This window comes from Saccopteryx leptura, chromosome 1 (assembly GCF_036850995.1).
Source record: "Saccopteryx leptura isolate mSacLep1 chromosome 1, mSacLep1_pri_phased_curated, whole genome shotgun sequence".
NCBI classification, from domain to species: domain Eukaryota; kingdom Metazoa; phylum Chordata; class Mammalia; order Chiroptera; family Emballonuridae; genus Saccopteryx; species Saccopteryx leptura.
The window spans coordinates 341,146,892-341,169,304 of NC_089503.1; the positions used below are offsets into that span (position 1 = coordinate 341,146,892).

Below are 22,413 nucleotides of genomic sequence, written 5' to 3' on the forward strand. Positions count from 1 at the left end.
TAACATGTTTCAAGGTCACTAAAACATCTTTTCCCCCCCTGTAAATGATATAATATGTAAAAACTGATACACTTGCTAAAAAGCACTGGAATAGATTATAAGCAAAGATTTAACAAAAACATAGTCAAACCCATATTTACTAAGGATTAGCTTTAGCTACAGATTAGAAAGTAATTTGGCATTTTTTATTGAGCTCATTAGCAAGTGCTCTAAGGGATCTCAGAGAACTACACATTGCTATTACAGATAACTGCATTTTAATCTCTGACTCAAACCTTTTAGGAATTCATTGCCCTTATAACCAACAGCCTATTTGACTTTTTACGGTTGCTGTCTCAAAGTCCTGAACTTCAACTTACAGTCTCTCTACCCCACACCTGACATTCTCTTTGTGAATGATGCCAGGGTCCACTTGGTTGCACAAGCCAGAAACCTGAGATTTATCCTGGGGACCTGTCTCTGCCTCACCCCATACGCACATCCTCACCAACACCTTGCTCCCAGCATTTTGCTTCCCCCTGTCGTCACTGCCTCACACTTCCATGCTCTCTCTTTCTGTAATGCTCCCACCATGCCTCATTCTTCAGTTCCTAGCTAACTATCACTGTCACAGGGCAGCACTGCGGCCTTCGGGGTCCTTCGTTGTATGTGTTGTGGAAAAGTTTTCCTTTTCTCACAGACCTTACTTAGGTTTTAAAGATGACACCAAGATGATAATTTTGTTAATGTCTACCTTCTCCACTAGACTATAAACTCCCCAAGAGCAGGGAGCACTTTTGCTTTGGTAATCACTATGTCCCTAGATTATAATACACTGGAGGCACTCAAGTATTGTAGAATTAAACATACAAAAGAAAAAGAAAGGGTGCAGAATTAAAATAAGAAATAATAACATCACACCAAGTTTCACAATGTTACAGACCATTTTCCCCACAGTTTTAGTGGCTGGTAAAGCGCCAAGTGAATAATTCAAAATTCTATGCTGTACCTGTTCCCTCTGCTCCATTTCAGCAATTCTTACCATTTTCAATAGTACCAGATCAAATGTATTTCTACATTTTCTAGTAACAGATATTTTCTCAAGACTAGAAATTAATTATACATTTACCTCAATCTTAAGAAAAAATTGAGCATGTCTCTTGTAAGGGGGCCGGGGTGTCAGATAGGAGAACAGCTATAGGATGTGACTGGTATAGCCACCCTCATGTCGCTGTGCCACAGTTGGGTTAAGGTCCCCAGGAGCTGACCAGCCTGGCACAAGCGCACGGACCAACTGAGAGCGCCAGGCGGGGGGCAGAGAACCAACCCCAGCTCTCACCTAGACCTCAGCATCTAAGACTTATTTGTCCATTTGAGGAACAAGGTGGGAAAACTACATCTTTACAATTCTAATATCCTGGTTTTATATTTTTAAAAACTCTACAGAATTATGTTTTATTTCTTACCGTCAAGGTTCCCATTCAGTTTAGCACATATACCAATCTACTTTATACAAAATAGCCTCCTTAAATGCTTTCCTTCACTAATATATTCTTCCTTTCTAGCACATACAATTAAGATAGTTTTACTTACTTTATTTATTTAATTTTTATTTATTGATTTTAGCAAAAGAGGGAGGGAGGAAGAGAGAGAGGAGAGAGAGAGAGAGAGAGAGAGAGAGAGAGAGAGAGAGAGAGAGAGAGAGAAAGGAACACAGAGCTGTTCCTATATGTGCCCTGACCGGGGATCGAACCGTCAACCTTTGTGCTTTGGGACGATGCTCTAACCAGCTGAGCTCTCCAGCCAGGGACAATTAAGATAGTTTTAGATAAACTTGGAATGTAATATTTGTTTACTATTCCATAAGGGCAAGATCTTCGTTTGTCTTGTTTGATGCTATACCCAAGCCTGGCTTGAGATAAGTGCATAAAAAAAACTTGAACAAATAAAAAAAACTATTTACAAAGAAGCCATACTAAAACTAAAATTGTAAATAGAAGAACAAAGTCATAAGCTGGCATCTTTGAACTACACATAAAAATGTCCATGAATCCCTGTGCCTTTTTCTAGGGAGGTCCAAAGCTTTCACCAGATTACCAAAGGGGACCCAAAAAACAGCTGCAGAACCACCACGTAAGAAATTTCCAATTATACATAAACAACTGGATAAAGTTAACAAAGCAATTGCCTTGTTAAGTTAAAAATAAAAATCTCCTCTGGCTCTATTTCCAACAAGTCTATCACTAGAACAAAACTGTTGAGATATATAAATAAATCTTATATACTGGCATTCTTATCATCTGAAAATATTCACAATTTTCCTTTACTGAGATGCTTAAAAAAACAAAAAGCATAGTCAGTGGCATACTTTTTTGCAGGGAACTGCTGAAGAGTGATAAGTACCTGAGATGCTTACATAAATGGTGTAAATTTCTCATGTATTTTGTATTCATTCAAATAATGGTCCCTTGACTGTAACTTTTGGGCATTCAATAGAAAAGTTAAGAGGGGCATGAATGTAATTTTTTAAGAGCATTGTATACAGGCCCTGGCCAGTTGGGTCAGTGGATAGAGCATTGGCCCAGCATGCGGATGTCCCAGGTTTGATCCCTAGTCAGACACATGAGAAGAAACCATCTGCTTCTTTTCCTCTCCCTCTCCTCTTTCTCTCTCTTTCCATCTCGCAGCCACTGGCTTGACTGGTCCAAGCGTTGGCCCTGGGCTCTGAGGATAGCTCGGTTGTTCTGAACGTCAACCTCAGGCACTGAGGATAGCCCGGTTGTTCTGAACATCAGCCTCAGGCACTGAGGATAGCTCGGCTGGTCTGAGCGTCAACCTCAGGCACTGAGGATAGCTTGGTTGATTCGAGCATCAGCCGCAGACAAGGATTGCCGAGTAGATCCTGGTGTGGGGTGCATGCAAGAATCTGTCTCTCTAGCTCCCTTCCTCTCACTTAAAAAAAGTAGAGATTGTAAATAGCCTGCTATCCTGCTTATCTCCTTCACAGGACTAGAAAAGAGCTTAACTGGAGCAGAAGCAATTAAGACTTAAGAATGCTTAATGAAGGATTTCTTATATAATATCAAAACATAGAAGGTTACTATGAAACCAATCACCTGTTCTGAAGTGTTCTGAATGAAGATGCTTTTCTGTCTAAAGTAGAAATTTGCAACCTTCTCATTCACGGCACACATAAACTAATTACTAAAATTCTGTGGCACCCAAAAATATATTTTTGCCGACCTTATAAAAAAATATATAATTTTGATTTATTCACACCAGATTGCTATTGCTGTGTTGGCTGTTATCATTTTTTATCTGACAATCTAAGGAAAAGAGGTGATTGCCCCGGACTAAATAGTCAGGTATTACATGTTTTAAAATTCCTGTGGCACACCGGTTGAACATCACTGATCTATAGCAATTACAGCCTTGTGGCATTGGAGGGCATGCGTGCAGGGCCTGCAGTCATCCAGCCACTAACTCTCCAGCCACTCAGCTGTCAAAACCTTCCTCCGCTGTATTTCTTACATATGTCCCCTACCTTCCGTTTTCACTTCCACAACTCCACATAAGGTCCTTACATCTCTTGTCTGAAACACTGTTCTCACAGCCTTAGCCCTAACCCATCTAACATGTCATTACCAGTAGTTCTCCTGAACACCCAGATCCATTCTTATAATAGCTCTGCTTAAAAAGCTGCAGAAGTTTGTCAGTGCCCACAGGAGAGTATTTCAGAGTATTTGGGACCCCAGCCCTTTCTGGTTTCTCTAGCTAAAGAAAAATACTAGAAAGAGCTGGAAAACTTGGTATGTGCTAACAGAAAAAAACAGCTCACAAAATGAGCAGCTAGGAGTTAAAATTATACTATATATATTTTGAGAAATGAAAACATTTCTCAAAATGAATCTATGAAACACTAGTGTGCCTTGAGATGTTAGCGGTATTCCAGAAAAAACGGCTATCAAATAAATCTGGGACTACTGAGTTAAAAACAAGTTAAATAGATTTCTTTAGAACTTCTCAAAGCTTTGGCCTGACCTGTGGTGGCGCAGTGGATAAAGCATCGACCTGGAAATGCTGAGGTCGCCAGTTCGACCTGGTCAAGGCACATATGGGAGTTGATGCTTCCAGCTCCCCCCACCTTCTCTGTCTGTCTCTCCCTCTCCTCTCTAAAATGAATAAAAAAATAAAAAAATTTAGAACTTCTCAAAGCCTTGAATATGCTAAGTTCAGAGTAAAACCTCAAGAAAGTAATATGGTAAACACTATTCCTCAAAGTCATTTAATCACAGTGCCCTTTAGGGGAACATGACCCATGGAAAAGCAGTCTATGAAACACACTAGTTAAGGAGTATCTGGGAGGAACAGAAAGTGGTAAAAGGGCCAGATCAGGGAACCACGAATCTGTGAGCACCGCAGGCTGGGGGGAAAGAGAGGTTAAAGCACATTGTTCAATTTACTTATGCTTCTGCAATCACAGGCTTCTGCTTTCGTAAGCGAGAATAACGCACTGCTTGTCCCAATACCAATGCCAGAGGACAGAAACACGTGGGTCGTTATCTCGGACCCTGTGGGTAAGAAAGGGAGGGAAGTTGCCAAGTGCTGCTGGGCCCTCCCACAGCCATCTAGTACATAGTCACTTAGTACATGCCTGCATTCAAGGTCTCCCAGCACCTGGCTTTAGCCTACGTTGTTTGTTCAACTGTAAAACAAGAGGGTGAGAAGCTATCACCACTGAGATCCCCTCTAATATGCATCTAAAGTTTAATGGTTTTATTTTTAGTTACCGGTATTTCACATTGTTTTCCTACATGCACTGTCTTTACTTCAACAGAACTGGACTCTGCTCTTTTGCAAAAACACTCTGAACATCCTGGCCCTTGTGTGTGTTTGTTTTTTCCTTAACTTTATTTATTTGCTTAGAGAGAGAAAGGGAGAGGAGGAGTGGGGGAGAGAGAAACACTGATCTGTCCTGTCTGTGCTGACTGCAGATCAAACTGGCAACCTCTGTGCTTCAGGACGGTGATCTAACCAACCGACCTGTCCGGCCAGGGCTGGCCCCCAGGTTTTTGCTCATGAAATCTTACAAATCAAATTTCTTTTCCTGTTCATGAAATACTGTTTTTCCAAAGCCCAGCCCAGAAGCCCCTTCTTCCACGAAGTTCTGAGCTCCCCTCACAAAAACAGACTTCCTCTCCCTAACCTTCTCTACCATGCGATTTGTTCCTCCGAAAGCACAGACTTGACAGTTACTGCTGTACTTCAGAGCTTGTCTCCTACTAGGGTAGTCCTTGTCATTCTGTATGTTTCCCACATTAAACACACTTGCGAAGGTAGCACGCAGACGCTCGATGTGCGGCACACGATCTGTTGGTGCTATCACTGGGCACATGACCCCTTGTCCTTCGCCCCACTCCCTCGCTGCTTGGAATCCTTTGTCCCTTTCCAGTATGTTTCAATCATTAGCCACATCCTTTCCAGAGGGAAATTAAGGGCCTCACAGTGTAAGTGTGTTGGATATAATATTCTTTACCTTTCTAGAGGCTATTTGTCAAAATGCTTCAATAAATAGCCTTAGTCCACTTGGACTTAGTGACTCACATGATGAATTTTTATCCTGCATAGTTAGAGTTACAAAGCAACTTCTATGCACTGTGTCAAACAGTAGAGGAGTGGTTAAATAAATTGTTGTATGCTCACAGACTGAAGGCAGCTATTAAAAATCATGGTATAGTGAAGGTTTTCTCAACTAGCACTGTCAGCATTTTGGGGTGGGTATTTTTGTTGTAGGGGGTTGTCCTGTCCATTGCAGGACGTTAGTAGCATTCTTGGCTTCTACCAGTTAGGTACCCACCGAACCTCCTCTATCAGTTGTTACAATAAAAAATGTCCTCAGACATACATGTCCCCTGAGGTATGGGGAGGAAGGATGCGGGACAAAATCATTCCAGGATGAGAGCCACTGCTTTAAAGTATTTTATATATAGAATATACACAATACATTAAGTAGAAATGTAGTTATAAAAAGTCTAGTCAGTTTAACTGTTTTATTTTAAAAATACAAAGCAAAAAGGTATGTATATATATATGTGCGTATGTGTGTATCCAAGAGCAAGAGAGGCAAGGAGAAAAGGAGAAAGGGAGAAAGGGAGGAAGGGAGAAAGGGAAGAAGGGAGGGGAGGGAGAGAAGGAGGGAAAGAGGTGGAGGGAGAGGGAGGGGGAGGGAAAGAGGGAGATGAAGGGAGGGAGAGAGAGAATGGAAGGATACAGACCATAAATCTTAATAATTGTTCCTTAAACAGTAGGGTTCTGAGTGATTTTTCCTTACATTTTCTCCTATAAATATGTATTAATTTTGCAAATAGAGTGGGAAAATCAGCAAATTAACAAATTCCACTATTTATATAAAAGTATATGCTACTAGCTTTACTAAAATAAGGTTATTCTCTCCAAAAATGATGACTTTGAAAAGGAGAAAAATACTTATTTATACAGTATAAATGTTGCCCAGAATTCAAACTCACTGTCAAACTGTCCAGTCCCTTGAAACTAGTTCTGCAAAGGCTAAGACCTCCCAGAGGCCGTGCATTCTACTGAGGGGAAGCGTGGGCCAATGTGAACAGTCAGCCAGGCCTCCTAATACTGCTCAGTAGTTAGGAGACGAGTGAACAACCTGGATTTGAGTATACACAGTAATTAGCTGCATCTGCTACTGCACACGTCTGTCACCGTTTAGAACAGGAAGCATGAAAATACACATTCCCCGGGCTGCAGGAGGAAATAAGCCAGCACAGTATCTTGTTCACTGCTGTGCCCCAGACACAGGCACACAGCAGATGCTCATATGAATTTTTCACAAATGAATAGCTGTTACAAATATGCTGATTCTGGGTTTGGGACCTACATATGATATCTCATTGCCCCCATATCCAAACAATTCTGTAACGGAGGTATTGATATCCCTGTTCTACGGATGGAAAAACTGAGGCTCAGTCAGATCAAGTAACTTGCTAAGGTCACAAAGTTAATAGGTTTCCATTACACAATGACATTTCTAGGAATTTTATTTGCTAATGATATTATCTAGATAAACTCTGAGAACAAGCATAGCACGCTTGCTGAAAATGAAACTATTAGATCATATACCAGCCTCCTTATCCATCCTTCCTATCCCTTCTTGTTCCACAAAGCACTAATCCTACAAACAGTAGAATATTTCACTTGTTTTAACTACAAAATATAAGAAAAAAAATTTTTATATTCACAATCCAGTATTAATTTAACCAAAGATATGTGTTCAGATGTCACATTTTGTTATCAGACACTTTATTATTAAACCTAGAAGTGATTTAGGAGAGGCAAGATGTAGGAAAGGGTGATTTAATATAAAAAAAACATAGCTTTAAACACTAAAATACAGATGTGACTAACTAAAATTACCCTATAGCCCTGGTTGGCAAACTGCTGCTCGCGAGCCACATGCGGCTCTTTGGCCCCTTGAATGTGGCTCTTCCACAAAATACCACGTGTGGGCGCTACCTCGATAAGGAATGTACCTACTAATATAGTTTAAGTTTAAAAAATTTGGCTCTCAAAAGAAATTTCAATCGTTGTACTGTTGATATTTGGCTCTGTGGACTAATGAGTTTGCCTACCACTGCCCTATATTAAATCTGGACATTTTACTCTCCTTTAATGTGTGAAACTCAACAATTATATTTTTGAGTGAAGAGTACTAAAAAGCCATCAATAAGCCTTTGAGGCTAGGTTCCTCTTGTACCTGCATAAAGACTCAGAATATCATAAAATTCCTGACAGATGTTCCAAAGACATCTACACAAGCATGGCTTTTCCATTTTCCAGTGAGAGCCTGACCATGAGTCTCTAGGGAGCATAAATTACATAGTGCCAGAAGTTGGTGCCAACAGACGGCCTCAGCAAGGAGAGCTGTGTCTCCAGTAAGAGGAAGGGCCGAGGGAGGAGAGAGTGAGAGCACAGGAGCGAGATAAGGGCAGTAGAGAAAGGGGAGTGGAAGAGGGAAGGGACAGGCAGGCCAGAGCAGGACCACTGTCACCTTTCTCAGCAAGCTGGAGAGCATCACTCACCTGGTGAGTGCTGTTAGAGCCAGTCATCCAGAAGTGGGGAAAGGGGCCTTTCCTCATCCTCAATACTGCAGCCTACGCAACTCCACCAACCCAAATTATGTGGACCAAAACAGAACAGAACAAACAAAACACACAGTTGACTTTGTTAAAAGACACTTTATGTTCAGAGGCTATCAATACATTCCGTTTTACCAATTACTTCTGAAATCAAGTTAAACTCTGTTAAAATAGACTGAAAGTATTATGTCTGTTCCGTAAAATACTGGTAAATGAAATTTTCTTTTATAAGGTAACTATCTTAAAGAATTTAAAAACACTGCCAGAAATACTTTAAAAAAAAATCCAGCTAAAAAAGCCTACCTATATGTGTTTAAATTCCTTTAAATGTTTAGAAAAACTGGAGCTCAAACAGTTAATACAGAAACGAAACACACGTACATAAGGGTCCTCTATAACCACAATTCAAATATCTGAGGTAGGGCTTCACAGTTTCCAAAGCATTTACACACACTTGTCTAAGCCTCACCATGGCCTTCTGAAGCAAGTAGGAAAGTAGGAGGGATGTCATTTTATTTTGAGCTAAATAGGCCCACAGTGTTAAGTAATTTTTTGAATCAAGTTTCAAGCTTGAAAGGTAAAATGAAAACTAGAATGTAGGTCTTTAGGCTCTACAATAAATGCTATCCAATTTTCCACCTCAAAAATTAGTGAAAAAGATACCTGGAAACCTTGGAATTTGTATTTCTTTATAAAGCATGCTCTACATTGCTATACAAGTACCTACATATGGTAAATACTCTTAGATTTATGTCTTAAGTATGTGAGAAGAGTGAGTACTGCAAAGACAAGTAAGTTCAGGCCATCCTTAATTTGTGAAGGTCATTTTTTAGAAGAGAAAGAGGAGGACCACGGAGACAACAGGAAAGAGAAACACTAGAAAAGACCACAACATTACCATATTAAGAATATTCAGAAAATTTTCAGAAGAACTGGGAGCTCCTGGAGAAAGAGCTCAGTTTGTGAGGTCTTTAACTTTTATACAGCCTAGAACTATTACCATAAACATAAATATTTACTTCAGATACTCATAAAGTCCTGAAATTACTAGAAATAACTTTTGATGATTATAGAAAGTATGTTCAGTTATCCAGTTCACTCTTTTAAAAAACTTATTTAGAATTTCCTACTGCTTTCAAATTTCTTTAGAAGAAATGGGGCAGATATCCATTTAAATTACTTTATTTCAGTTGCCTGAGCTAGGGCTCTTTTTTCAATGAAACATTTTCTTTTGCTATCTTTCCTGCCTCATTCAGTTCAGCCTTACTCAAACTTCTTGTACAGACTACACCAGCATTTCCCAAAGTGTGTACTACTGAGGACCACTAGTGAGACAGCCATTAGTAAATGTTAATGTAAACAAATAAAAACAAACAGAATCTTACTAACCAATGCAAAAGAACTCCCCTTGGAAAACCACTATAGACATTAGTGTATTAAAGGGTCTAAGAAATCCTGCAGTAGAAAAGCATGTAATTTTTTTTTAATCCATCTTACCAAATTTATTTTATCCCTATTAAACAAGAAAATCTTCCAATTACCAACTTGGCTACTCTGAAACCCAACTCAGTATGAATAACATAACATAAACATAAAACCCAGTATATACTGAAATATATATATAATGTCACATTGATTCTATCAAACCCAGTATATTTGATACATATCTAATGTCACATTGATCTTATCAAACTATTTCTTTGGGGGAGGGGTATTAACATTATCTATATTGCAAAACTATTCATTAGTTAATTTTTTCTTGAAGAACCTTCCTCATCAATTAAAAACTCTACCCAAAGGAAATAATGCCAAAACTAACTACAAATGTATGAATATTTAAATGTAGAGCTAGTATCATTTTAATACCTTTTATCTTTAAATGCTAATTTCTCCAACTGGCTTCTCCAAATTATATCATCCTCTGTTTTATTGAAGAACATCAGCTTCACTTTCCTTAAAAGAGAAAAAACAACAACTCAAAAAGAACTATTTTGATTGCATTTAAAATATGCATGAATAGAAAATCTAAAGGGGAACTAGCATAAATGTTTTTTAGTGCCAATTAGGTAACCAAAAAAAGAAAAAGAAAAAGAATCAAGTTAATAAAATAGCTAGGACTTGAGGAAGCCAAGTTAAAAAATGAATGAGGGAATAAGAACGTGTCTATTAAGGTCCACTGAGTAATCAAGCAATTTAGAATACCTTATACTAATCTAAAAGCCTCACAAAAGATAGTAATTAAAGATAAAATTACATACCTGAGACTGGGTATATTAGTCAAAGCATACTTCAGTATTCTAACCATGGGTGTGAAGCCTGTTCCAGCTGCCAATAAAAAGAGGTCTTCTAATTCTTGGAACTGGGATATTTTAAAATTGCCTTCAGGATTGCTTATGGAAACAAAATCTCCTAAACAATGAAATATAAACTAAATCAGAAAAAACAAAAAGACATCAGGGAAACTGAGAAGGCTACACCTGGCTAAATTTAGAACACTGGTGAGTATCAGGACGAATGCTTAACTTTCAGACATCTCAGTCGTTAAGGTATGGAAGGAGTCTTAAGAGTCCTCAGTAGGCCCCCAAGTATGTCTGGATTGTATCACTGTAATCAGTTTAATAATGAAGTTTTATTACACTCATTTCCCACCATTATTCTCCCAAACCATCTGGAGTCTCTAATTTACAAACTACTGCCACGTATGTAAGCACAAATTATTAATAAGTAAAGGCTCTAAAAAGACTGCTAAATTCAATGACAAGCACAACAGTAGAGTCCATGCCTACCTGTCTTGGACAGTACAGGGCAGAGGACAGATATTTGCTACTTACATATTGATTCTTAACAATAGTGATGACTAGGAGGAGAGAAAATTGAAATAAAAATGTATTCTGAAATCTTATGTTAGCAAATGTGCTAACTTCACCTTTATCAAATCTCAGAAAAGACTAATGGATTAAAACAAGGCAAGCTGTTCTGAATTCAATTCCTCTAAAAACAAAGCAAGAAGAGAAACTGTACTTGTAACGTACTACTTCCCAATATAGAACCAAAATAGTAGAGAAAACCATTTTTTGAAATTTCAGAAATTTTCAATGTAATTTAAAAACTAAAAAATAAAGCTGTCCGTATTTAAAAACAATTTGAAATTTTTAAATGGTTGGATGTTTATAATTTTTTCTTTCTTTTAAATAGCAGGATAGTATGAATCATGAATTAACTGATGAATATTAGAAAATAACAGAGCTCTTTGTTATAGTTTGAAAGGGACCATAAGATCAGAATATTCCCAGGATATTACTGAAGAAGCTTAACAGAATGATACTAACTGGGTAACCTGTCCACAGTCCAGTCCTTCCAACATCATGGAACTGATTACACTCAGGCAAGGTACCCGAAGCTAATCAAATTCACAAGAGATTGAAGTATATATGCCAGAATGGTCTCTGATTTACAGCCAGGCTATCTGCGTCTAGCAACCTGAACACTACACACCTCGTCTACGGTATCTCGTTCATTTCAGATTTGAAAGGCCAAAGTAATCATACAAAAGTTGCTTGGTGAACATGGGATTGACCACAAAGAAGAGGACAAGTTTATAATACAGTCCGTAGGCCATACTGAGGCTGCAGTTACCACTACCAGGCCAGTATGCATTCCTCTAAGTGAATAAAGTATTTGTGCCGTGTCTGGCTCTCTGGATAAAGTTGGAAAAACATTGATATTGTGGTTTACGCTTTTCTTTTCCATGTTTGAGGCTAACTTTCCACCTTGCTCTGTTCACTCAGTCTCTATAAATAGGATATAATGCCATTGGTTAATTTCTACCTGCTATATTACAATCCTATGTCAGTATTTCACAACATGATAGTCATCTTCACTAGGTTAGTTCATGTTCCAAAATTCGTTAGGTTCACATTTATAGCCAATATTTTCATTTATGTAATCAAATGATGACTAATCACATCATTATATGTAAATTTCCAAGCTTAACTTTCAGCAAATGACATAATTTTCTGTATTTCTAAATTTTAGTGATCTACTTCACTGTTACTCCAATATACTGCTAACACTGCGGGAAGAGAGAAGAACATTTTTACTGTTAGGCAAAGGCAGTGAAAAGTTGAAGACAGAAAAAAGGAGTAAAAGATTCTCTAAAACTTAATAATTTTCATTATATTTCCTTTCAGTCATTCTTTCAAAATACACTTATTGAGAGCCTATAATGTTCCAACTGCTGTGATAGGTGCAAAAATACAAAGATAAGTAAGACACTCTACCTTTAAATGCAAAGTCTTGTAAAGAAGAAATATTATTTATTCTTATTTAGAGCTTGGAACAATGTTAGGTATTCCAGGTGTTCAGAGGAGGAGAGAAGATGCAGAAAAGAAATTCTATTTTGCTTAGTTCTTTGAAAAGGGCACTTTATAGAGACAGGGTTGACGGGCCCTCGGTGAGGCATCTGCATGCACCGATGAAGGAGGACGACACACTGTGGGACTTGGATACGACAGGATCTGTCCACTGAGAGATGAAGCTGAAGGGAGGATGAGTCTTTGCAGGTCATGCAGGGGACTAAATCAGTTAGGTAATGGGGACCCGGCAGAGATTTCAAAGCTGTAGAGCGATGTGGTTAAATCTATCCTCAGGGCAGTTTGGAAAAAGAACTAGAAAACGCAGATTAACTAGAAAGAGACTCCAGTCAGAGGCAACTAACCAGTTGGCAACAACCAGTTAGAAGTCAAGAGAGAAATGATGAAGGCTTGATCTATTCAGTTGATGAATGGACAGAAAAGAAAAATTAGAAAGTCACTGAGTCACTGGGAGGCAGACTCAGACACAGTGCCGTCTGACTGGATTGGGAGGGAGAAAAAGGAGAAGACTCAAAGATGGCTCAAGTCTCCAGACTGGGCCAAGAATGAACAGTACTTTATGACTTTGGTTGCAGACATGTTGAGTTTAAGATATTTGATAAACTCCCAGATGGCGATAACTAGACTACAGGATAACATGTAATCCAAACTACAACACAAATGAGGTAAAAAACGACAACAACAAAAATAATCCAAAATACTAACCAATCTGAAGACGATCAAGCTGTGGTGTGAAGAGTCCAGCAGGATAGATTTTGATCAGAAAGTAGATATATTTGTTGTTGGGAAGAACTGGTTCCTTGAACTCTGAGAGCAAGGATTCAGATACTGGTGTATATGGCTTCACTATTTCAGTACCTAGAAAAAGTCATGATGAATAAATTTAATTCTAAATATCTCAAAACTCTGAATGAAGATAAACACATTTTATGATACAATCTATATATTTAAAACTGTTTACTTAATGTTTATATAGTTCTAACTGTATGTTCTAATGTATATAGTACAGATATATATACCCCAAGCCTATATGTGCTGAAATTATTTTAACAAATTAATATTTTATCCATAATATAAACAATCTGTTTTTATTAAGTATGTCATAAGACTGGCATTTATGTTAATAAACTTAGACAATCATTTATTCTATCAGAATATAGCATTTGTAATAGGTCACAACAAAAATGACATCAAATGTTTACACAGAGATTTAAGAAGGTACTTACATAATAATTTCATACATCAAATTTTTAGCAATTGTTACTGACCATTTATTTGGGTGTGAGGAAGGGAAGACTTTCACATTTTACTTTATACACTTTGAATTGTTTTAATGTTTAATATAGTACATATTGCTGTAGTAACTGAATAAAAAGAATATTAATCCAATTACTTTTAAGAATACATTTAATAATTGGATAAAATTAATAATAATTCTTGTCATATTTTAGCTAGCCAAATTCCAAAGAAAGAGGAATCATCATACATTTTTTTTTTTTTTGTATTTCTGAAGCTGGAAACAGGGAGAGACAGTCAGACAGACTCCTGCATGCGCCCGACTGGGATCCACCCTGCACGCCCACCAGGGGCGATGCTCTGCCCACCAGGGGTGATGCTCTGCCCACCAGGGGGCGATGCTCTGCCCCTCCAGGGCGTCGCTCTGCCGCGACCAGAGCCACTCTAGCGCCTGGGGCAGAGGCCAAGGAGCCATCCCCAGCGCCCGGGCCATCTTTGCTCCAATGGAGCCTTGGCTGCGGGAGGGGAAGAGAGAGACAGAGAGGAAGGAGGGGTTGGGGGTGGAGAAGCAAATGGGCGCTTCTCCTATGTGCCCTGGCTGGGAATCGAACCCGGGTCCCCCGCACGCCAGGCCGACGCTCTACCGCTGAGCCAACTGGCCAGGGCCTCATCATACATTTGAGAGTCAACAATCCCACGCATGGCTGCTTGACATACACATACACAAAACCCATCTATCTGTAAATTCTGTAACACTGACAATAGCTGCACTGGGGAGGAGAGCAGCTATTGAATTAGATGGCGTTGGGTGATGACAAGAAAAACTTCCTAGTGCCATCACAGTAGACCATATCCACCAAATCCTGCCTGGAAACACCAGAACTGACATGAGAATGTTACCTTTTGCAACTTCAAAAGGCCAGGAAAAGGCAAGACATCAGTAAGAAGGATATTTCAAACAAATAAATGAGGTAATTATAGGACAAAAAGAAGGATAAAAGAATCCACACAGTAAGAAATACATTTACAGATCTTCTTAAACTGGTAGCACATATAATCATTCATAATCATCACTAATCTTGAAATGTTATAAATTCAACTTCATAAATGACACACTATAAGTGGCTTCTAAGAGATGCTGTTAAGTGTTTCTAGGAGTGGTCTTCGCGGAGGGGCATTTGTATACTCCACTCCTTCCCCTCTTTCCTCTAAGGCTTTGCTAGTAATAAATTACAACACTGGTGAAACCACCTCTGTGACTGGTGGCAATTTCTCTGTTCCATGCAATACTGTGGCATGGCTGTGGTTCCAACATGTAGGAATACTGCATCCACAAACCTAGAATCTGGGTATCCCTAAGTCTTGCAGTCCCAGAGCATTTAAAAATAACCTAAGTGGGTACTTCCTAAAGAGATCAGTAGTGATTTTGAACTGCTTATAAAAGAAGCCTCTACGTGCCTTACCTGTAATAGTTAGCTTGAGGTAAACATGTTGTCCAATTGGCACCTGAAGGTGAGTGCTTGGTGGCAGCATCAAGCAGAAAAGCTTCGTATCATGAGTAACATCTTCCTTGGAAATCAACTGGCACTTTCTGTAGTACAAACCTAAAAAAATGATTCATTTTCTCTTACTGATGAATAAATTAAGAATAATACTAGACATACTAAGTGAAAGCACAGATTCAGCTTTTGCTCTTTAGTTGAACTTGAATTTTGCTAAAAGGCCTATATATTTTTTAAATTCATCAGTATTTTGACAACCTTATAATGTTCATTTTTTCCATTTTATTTCCTGAGATACTTATTTTTCTAAAATCTGTGAATACATCTATAATTTGAAAACAAACTTTATAAAATGAGTATTATACTCCTCATATCAGTTATTATAGAATGTTAAAAACATTACATTCTAAGAAATTAAAACCTAATTTATTTCTTAAATTCACTGTTTTATAATTCTATCTTTCAAAAGCCTTATATTAACAAGTTATATGCTTAAATTGTGGATGTGAAAAATATTTGACAAGCAACAAATCTACATTCTAAATTCCTTTCTTATAGAATAGAAAAGTTCTGAAACTCAATACTGAAAGTTTAACATTAACATTATTAAATAAGTTTAGAAATATTTATTTAATAAAAGCATTAAAAATAAACATTCTTGTGTCTCCATGTTTGTATATTATATTACATATGTATATGAATTATAGACCATTTTAACTGTCAAAAATGATTAAAACAAAAAGTATGTTTAAGAGTATAAGTTCTGATTATCTGAAAAATCAATTTAAGTAAAAACCTGAAGATGTCAAGTTTGTGGTACTAAAATACAAACAAAAGATATCAAGTAGTTCTAAGAATACCAGAAATTATGAAATTAATATCCTAAGGTCAGAAAATATTATTTGTGTATAGAGCAAAATACTACCCCCTGGGTTAGAAAAACTTGTTACAGAAGTTCTGAAACTGTTAATCTTTTCACTTCTAATTCTCTTTTGGGTGTAAACAGTATACCACAGTAGACTGACAATAGTGGTTTGTTTCATTATTTCCTTAGAATACAGCATTTATAGAGATGTATCAAAAAACCCTGGAAAAGCATTTCTTAATTATTTCCTCTTTTTTTTTAACCTAAAAATATTTAAGTATGTGCCAAAAGATTTATCCAGATCACAGGACATGAAAGCCCCCCATATATATATATTTTTTTTTATTATTATTTTTTTTTTTACAGTGACAAAGAGTCAGAGAGAGGGACAGATAGGGACACAGGCAGGAAGGGAGAGAGATGAGAAACATAAATTCTTTCTTGCGGCTCCTTAGCTGTTCATTGATTGATTCCTCATATGTGCCTTGACCAGGGGGCTACAGCAGACCGAGTAACCCTTTGCTCAAGTCAGTGACCTTGGGCTTCAAGTCAGCAACCTTGGGGCTCAAGCCAATGACCATGGGGTCACATCTATGATCCCACTCTCAAGCCAGCAACCCCACCCTCAAGCTGGTAAGCCATCCTCAAAACTTAAGGCAGATGAACCCATGCTCAAGCCAGCAACCTTGAAGTTTTGAACCTGGGTCCTCTGTGTCCCAGTCCAATGCTCTATCTACTGCACCACTGCCTGCTCAGGCAAAAGCTCAATATCTTTATAATAATCAATGGTTAGTGGAAAACTAAAATGCATAATTCTAAGAAATTATTTTATCAACAATATCATCCAATTTCTTCTCCCTTGTCCCTTTTGTGCCCTAAAGACCCGTCACTAAATCATTCCACCTGCCACCACGGTAGCTTGGTATGCATATTAAGTTTAGAGTGCATCGCTGTCTACAAAGCCTGAGACATCATTCCAGTCACCTCACTATAGTGATAAGGCATAGTGGAGACCAGATTACAGCTAAAGGTACCATCCTAAAGTTATCCTGGAGACCTAATCCAGTACTAGACTGACAAAAGATCAAAAGACATGTTCTCACCTACAAGAAGGCATGAAGGTTCCAATGATCTACTTATCACTTCTTCCAGACCCTTCTGGGACCCAGAGTAAGAATACAATCAGAGGTCCACATACTACATACCTAAACATTTAAGTTAGAAACTAGATGAATAACTGTTAAATAAAATACCTTTTATGTTGTACCTTGACATATACCTTCATAAATGTCCTAGGAGGCTAGGTTCAAATTCTACATTCTTGAGTCCCTCAGAGTTCCATGCAGGAAGAGAACAGCGGCACCTCCACTGACTGTCCATGGCCTGCCCCCTACTCTTCTCGCCCAAGTTGTGGGCACACCAGCCCATATGTCCATGCTGTTCTAACAGCTCACCCCATACATAGCCCTGGGCAATTCTTGGATAGAAGTGGCTTTAGGGCCATTTGGGCAGGGAATTCTGGAGTTCCAGTATCTGGGGCGTGAAGCCCAGGCAGACATTTCTTGGCATTGCACACTCTTCATCCTCTGGGAGAGGTATAGCTGGAGGACAGCCATTGTGGAGTTCTCCATGCGTGAAATCCAGGGCAGGTGCCCCTGTAGTCCAAGTATGAAGGATGTGGTGCTTTCTTCTAATCAAATCGACTTCATGGCCTTCTGATAACTTCACTGCTGGTGAAAAGGTTCACCTCCTGACTGAACAAGTTCATGTCACTCTAGCATTTGCTGGAAAGCATCTGCTACAGTTAGTATGCATCTTTTCAACTATACTTGGAAAACAAGGAAACCGTGAGTGTTACAGTGATTTACCAGCTTTCTTTGTTAGAGAATTAACATAGCATTCTTTCTGTTTAACACCACTGGGATAATTTCAACATCTTTCCTACAAAAGGCTGTTACCATTTTCAAATGAACATCCTAACTATAGGTTCCAAAAATTTTAAGAAGAATTTAAGAGAGTTTTAATAGTTCAACTGGACTGAGGAGAGAGAAAACTATAGCTGACGCACATGAGGAAAAACGAGTATAAATCAGATGTCCTGGCTACTGTATCGGGACAATGCCATTAGGTAAGTGTCAGGTTTTGGCTTTGTAAGCATTAAACAAGAAAATGGAAAGTAAATTCTAGATCTGACATGAGAAGGCACTGCATTGAAAGTCTTCAACTTACATTATTTTCAAACTAACTTTCCTTTAGTTAAGAAATTTCAGTAAGAGGAAGCCAGTATGCTAATTAGTAATTTTAGAAAATTATACTGAAAACCTAAGAACCACGTGATGTATTAAACATTTAAAGATACTGGCATCAAGTTAATCATAATACCTTGAATTTTTAAGTATTCAGCTTTACTTTAGTGAATAAAATAATCTATAGCTTTTATCCTGGTTTAAGGAGGAAAAGGACAAAGAAGAAATTATCTGTGCTAATTTAGTCAAATAACTGAAAATATCCCATAAACCCTGAGTCATATTCCCAAGTAGAAAACCCAATTCACTGAAAAATATATGCATGGAGCCAATTTCAAATAAGAAAGCTAAAGCTGGTGGTTCATGACTCAAGGAGAAATTTATGGCTGGGATAACAAGTTCATGGGAAGCTTTGGTAAATTACAGAGAAGAATAACTAAGCAATGTTCATTCTAACTATTTCCAAATGGAGGTCAGCCATGGTTCTCAGTATCATTTATTTCTTGGACTTGATTTTTATTGGGGCAAGGGCTTTCACTTTAATAATACCTCTTTTTATTGTATCTTACCTAATCCCTTCAGATCTGTCAGATCAGGCCGTTATTCCTCTACGTTCTCCCACCCTACTTAATATCACAAAATTCAGACCTCATGCTTTGGTAAAATTAAACTATAATTATATTTAACCTTCCACACACATAGCTTACATGTTTCTTTCTCTACAACCTGAAAATTGCCTGGCTCAATAAGTACCAATAACAATTTGAAGCTCTACTTGGAAAGCCCTTTGTAGCTTTTGGTAATTTTTTTTTAAGCTATTCTGTTCACTTGGGATTACCTCAGAATATGCTCAATTTGTACTATATACCTTGCCCTTGTTAGCCTGTTTCATTATAAAAGTATTCTTCAACCTCACATTTGTGTATGTTTTTGCCTCCACCGGGGAAAATAAGCAATTTCTGATGCCTTTTATTTGTTTCATACCACAGTGCCTAAAATAGCCTTCTACACACCATATGTACTCAAAATATGGCTACCTGATACTTTCCTGAGAACTAAAACATTACCCACATATTTTTGTAATTTTAAATATTTAAAGATGGTAAACTGAATAAAAGTAAGTTAGTTCCAACACCCCCCCCCCTCCCCCCATTGCAAGTAAAAGCAACAATGTTTTAGATGTGTGTTTGGTTGTTTTGGTTTTTTTTTTTATTTGTTTTTTAGGTGAGAGGAGGGGAGACAGTGAGGCAAACTACCACATGCGCCCCAACCAAGATCCACAGAGCAACACCATCTGGGGCTGATGCTCCAGTACTGAGCTATTTTTAGTGCTTGAGGCTGACACCAACCGAGCTATCCTCTCAGCACCAGGGGCCACACTCGAATCAATAGAGCCACTGGCTGCGGGAGGGAAAGAGAGAGAGGAAGGGAAAGAGAAACAGATGATCGCTTCTACTATGTGCCCTGACTGAGAATTGAACCCGGAATGTCCATATGCTGGGCTGATGCTCTATTCACTGAGCCACTGGCCAGGGCCAATGTTTAGTTGTTTATTAAGAAATATTCCTCCAAGGACAAAAGGATGAAAATTTTAAATAGCAAAAAAACTTTGGGAGTTGAAAAGCCAAAGAGGTTATTGATAACTGACACAGCAGACTCAATAAAGCTGATTCCTAAGCTAGAAGTATAAAAAAACAAAGAATCAACAACCCATTTGAAATAGAAGCTCCCTTTAAGGCTCAGAAATGGCAGGACCAAATACCTCTGCATCACAGTGGAGGCAGAGCTAAAATCACTTCCAGGATAAAAACTTCATTTTAGAAGCCTAGATGCACTCCCACTTTCAATTTTCCTAAAAATTCTCCCCTATATAGCACAACAGCCATATGACAGACCTTCTTTTATTCTGGCAAATATTCAAAGTTTGCTCTCCAGAGTGGATAAAGCCTAAGATCTCTAAATTTGGATATATGCTATAGGCCGAGCTGTGTCTGCCTCAATTTTCATATACATAGGCTAAAATCATAATGCTAGTACCTGAGAATGTAACTATATTTAGAGACAGAAAAGAAAAAGTAAGAAAATAATTTAATTTTACAGGCACCCTAGCCTTTTTTCCCCCCACACAACTTTTGAATTGTTGGGTGCAAGGTAGAACGTTCACTCTGTAGACTGACAAAAGACTGCATCAGGCCCTGGCCGGTTGGCTCAGTGGTAGAGCGTCGGCCTGGCGTGCAGAAGTCCCGAGTTTGATTCCCGGCCAGGGCACACAAGAGAAGCGCCCATCTGCTTCTCCACCCCTCCCCCTCTCCTTCCTCTCTGTCTCTCTCTTCCCTTCCTGCAGCCGAGGCTCCATTGGAGCAAAGATGGCCCGGGAGCTGGGGATGGCTCCTTGGCCTCTGCCCCAGGCGCTAGAGTGGCTCTGGTCGCAACAGAGTGATACCCCGGAGGGGCAGAGCATCGTCCCCTGGTGGACAGAGTGTCGCCCCCTGGTGGGCGTGCCGGGTGGATCCCGGTCAGGCGCATGTGGAAGTCTGTCTGACTCTCTTCCCGTTTCCAGCTTCAGAAAAATACAAAAAAAAAAAAAAAAGACTGCATCAGACTTTTCCCATAGGAATGATCGCACTATTTAGTTAATATATTACTGCTGACAAGCCAAACCCAAATGCACAGTTTCCAATTGGCTCTTAAGAGTTCCAAACTGAAATATGAACAGAATCAAGGACAAACAGACATTCAAAGAACGGATCTGTAATAAGAGACCAAACAAACCTTGAGGACACAGAGATTACATAGAGAGGGGGAAAAAACCCCTCTAAAACACTATGGTAATATTTTTTAAAAAGATAAGAATAGGATACTAAAAAAAAGAACAAAAGTTAAAAAATCAAAAATCAAGAGTTCTTAAGAGGACTGGTTAATAAGGTTTAAAATAAAAATATTTCTAGAAAGCAAAAAAAGACCATGGAGGGGAAAAAAATCAGTATTTCCCAAAACTAAAGGTCATAAATTTCCATAATAAAAAGATCAGTACAAAGGGACGAATATCCAGCCAAAGGATAGAGAGAGACACACATTAAGGCGTATCAAACTGTGAAACTTTGAAATACTTGGAACAAGGAGCAAATCCTACCAATTTCAAAAGAGAAAATATTCTGTGTTCACTCTGAAAAGTCAAGTAGAGCCTTTGATGATTTATAGAAAAGAATCAAGTATGCGCCCTTTTCTATAAATGTTATACTTAGATAAAATGCTTAAAAAACAAAGGAAGTGAATGAAGAAGTGAGATGAAGAAAGGAAATACATGATATGCTTTAGGCGTAAACTGAGAAAGTGGCTTAGGCAAGTAGAAAAACAGTAACCATGTCTTTTTTAATAGAAAAAATGGATGTGCATACAAAGTATAAACTGAAACCTGAAGAAGTGAATGGTTGGACAACATTCTAAGCACAAGTGGGCCTCCCCATTTAGGTATTATTACCTAATAAAGTAGTTATGCCTGAATGTTAGATAGAATATGAAATTTAATCTCTGTTAAAAAAAAAAAAAGTGTCCCATTTCAACTTCTCAGAGGGAGATAGATACAAGGACCCTTTTGCTCATCCCAAAGTGACCTTCCACACTCTGGAACAAATGTATCACCAATACCACAATTTCTTAAACACAGGACGCAAAATAACAGCAGAGCATACCTGTATCTTTCTTTGGAATAAGTGAATTATGATTCTCTAGGGGATGACCAAGACATTCCCAAGAAGTTCTCTCCTTTTTCTTTAGGGCAATCTCTATCTTCCCCACATTCTCAACAACCCGTACTGAAAAGAATATAAATTTCATTTATGTTCATTGATATTAAATATAAAAATTTACTTTAAAACCAATCTTTCTCAAACAATTCCAATGTCCTAGTATTTATAAATGACACTGATTATTAGTAAAATAAGATTTTGTGCACATATTCACCAAAGCTATTTATACTTTATATGATGTTAAATATAACGTATTTTAGATTCAGATGAACTTTTTCAAGCTAATTCAACAAGGACC

The 22,413-nt window shown here is 38.2% G+C and overlaps 1 protein-coding gene across 2 annotated transcripts in view; it reads right to left on the reverse strand.

The window, feature by feature from the left end:
- CYB5R4 (cytochrome b5 reductase 4) overlaps positions 1–22,413 on the reverse strand; it is a 95,629-nt gene that overhangs the window by 5,160 nt on the left and 68,056 nt on the right. For both annotated transcript variants that reach the window (XM_066358934.1, XM_066358933.1), the window contains exons 10-14: positions 22,059–22,181; positions 15,217–15,357; positions 13,223–13,375; positions 10,403–10,553; positions 10,011–10,097 (exon numbers count right to left, since the gene is read on the reverse strand). In XM_066358934.1, the coding sequence (XP_066215031.1) occupies positions 10,011–10,097; positions 10,403–10,553; positions 13,223–13,375; positions 15,217–15,357; positions 22,059–22,181 (655 nt within the window). The remainder of the gene's footprint in view (positions 1–10,010; positions 10,098–10,402; positions 10,554–13,222; positions 13,376–15,216; positions 15,358–22,058; positions 22,182–22,413) is intronic.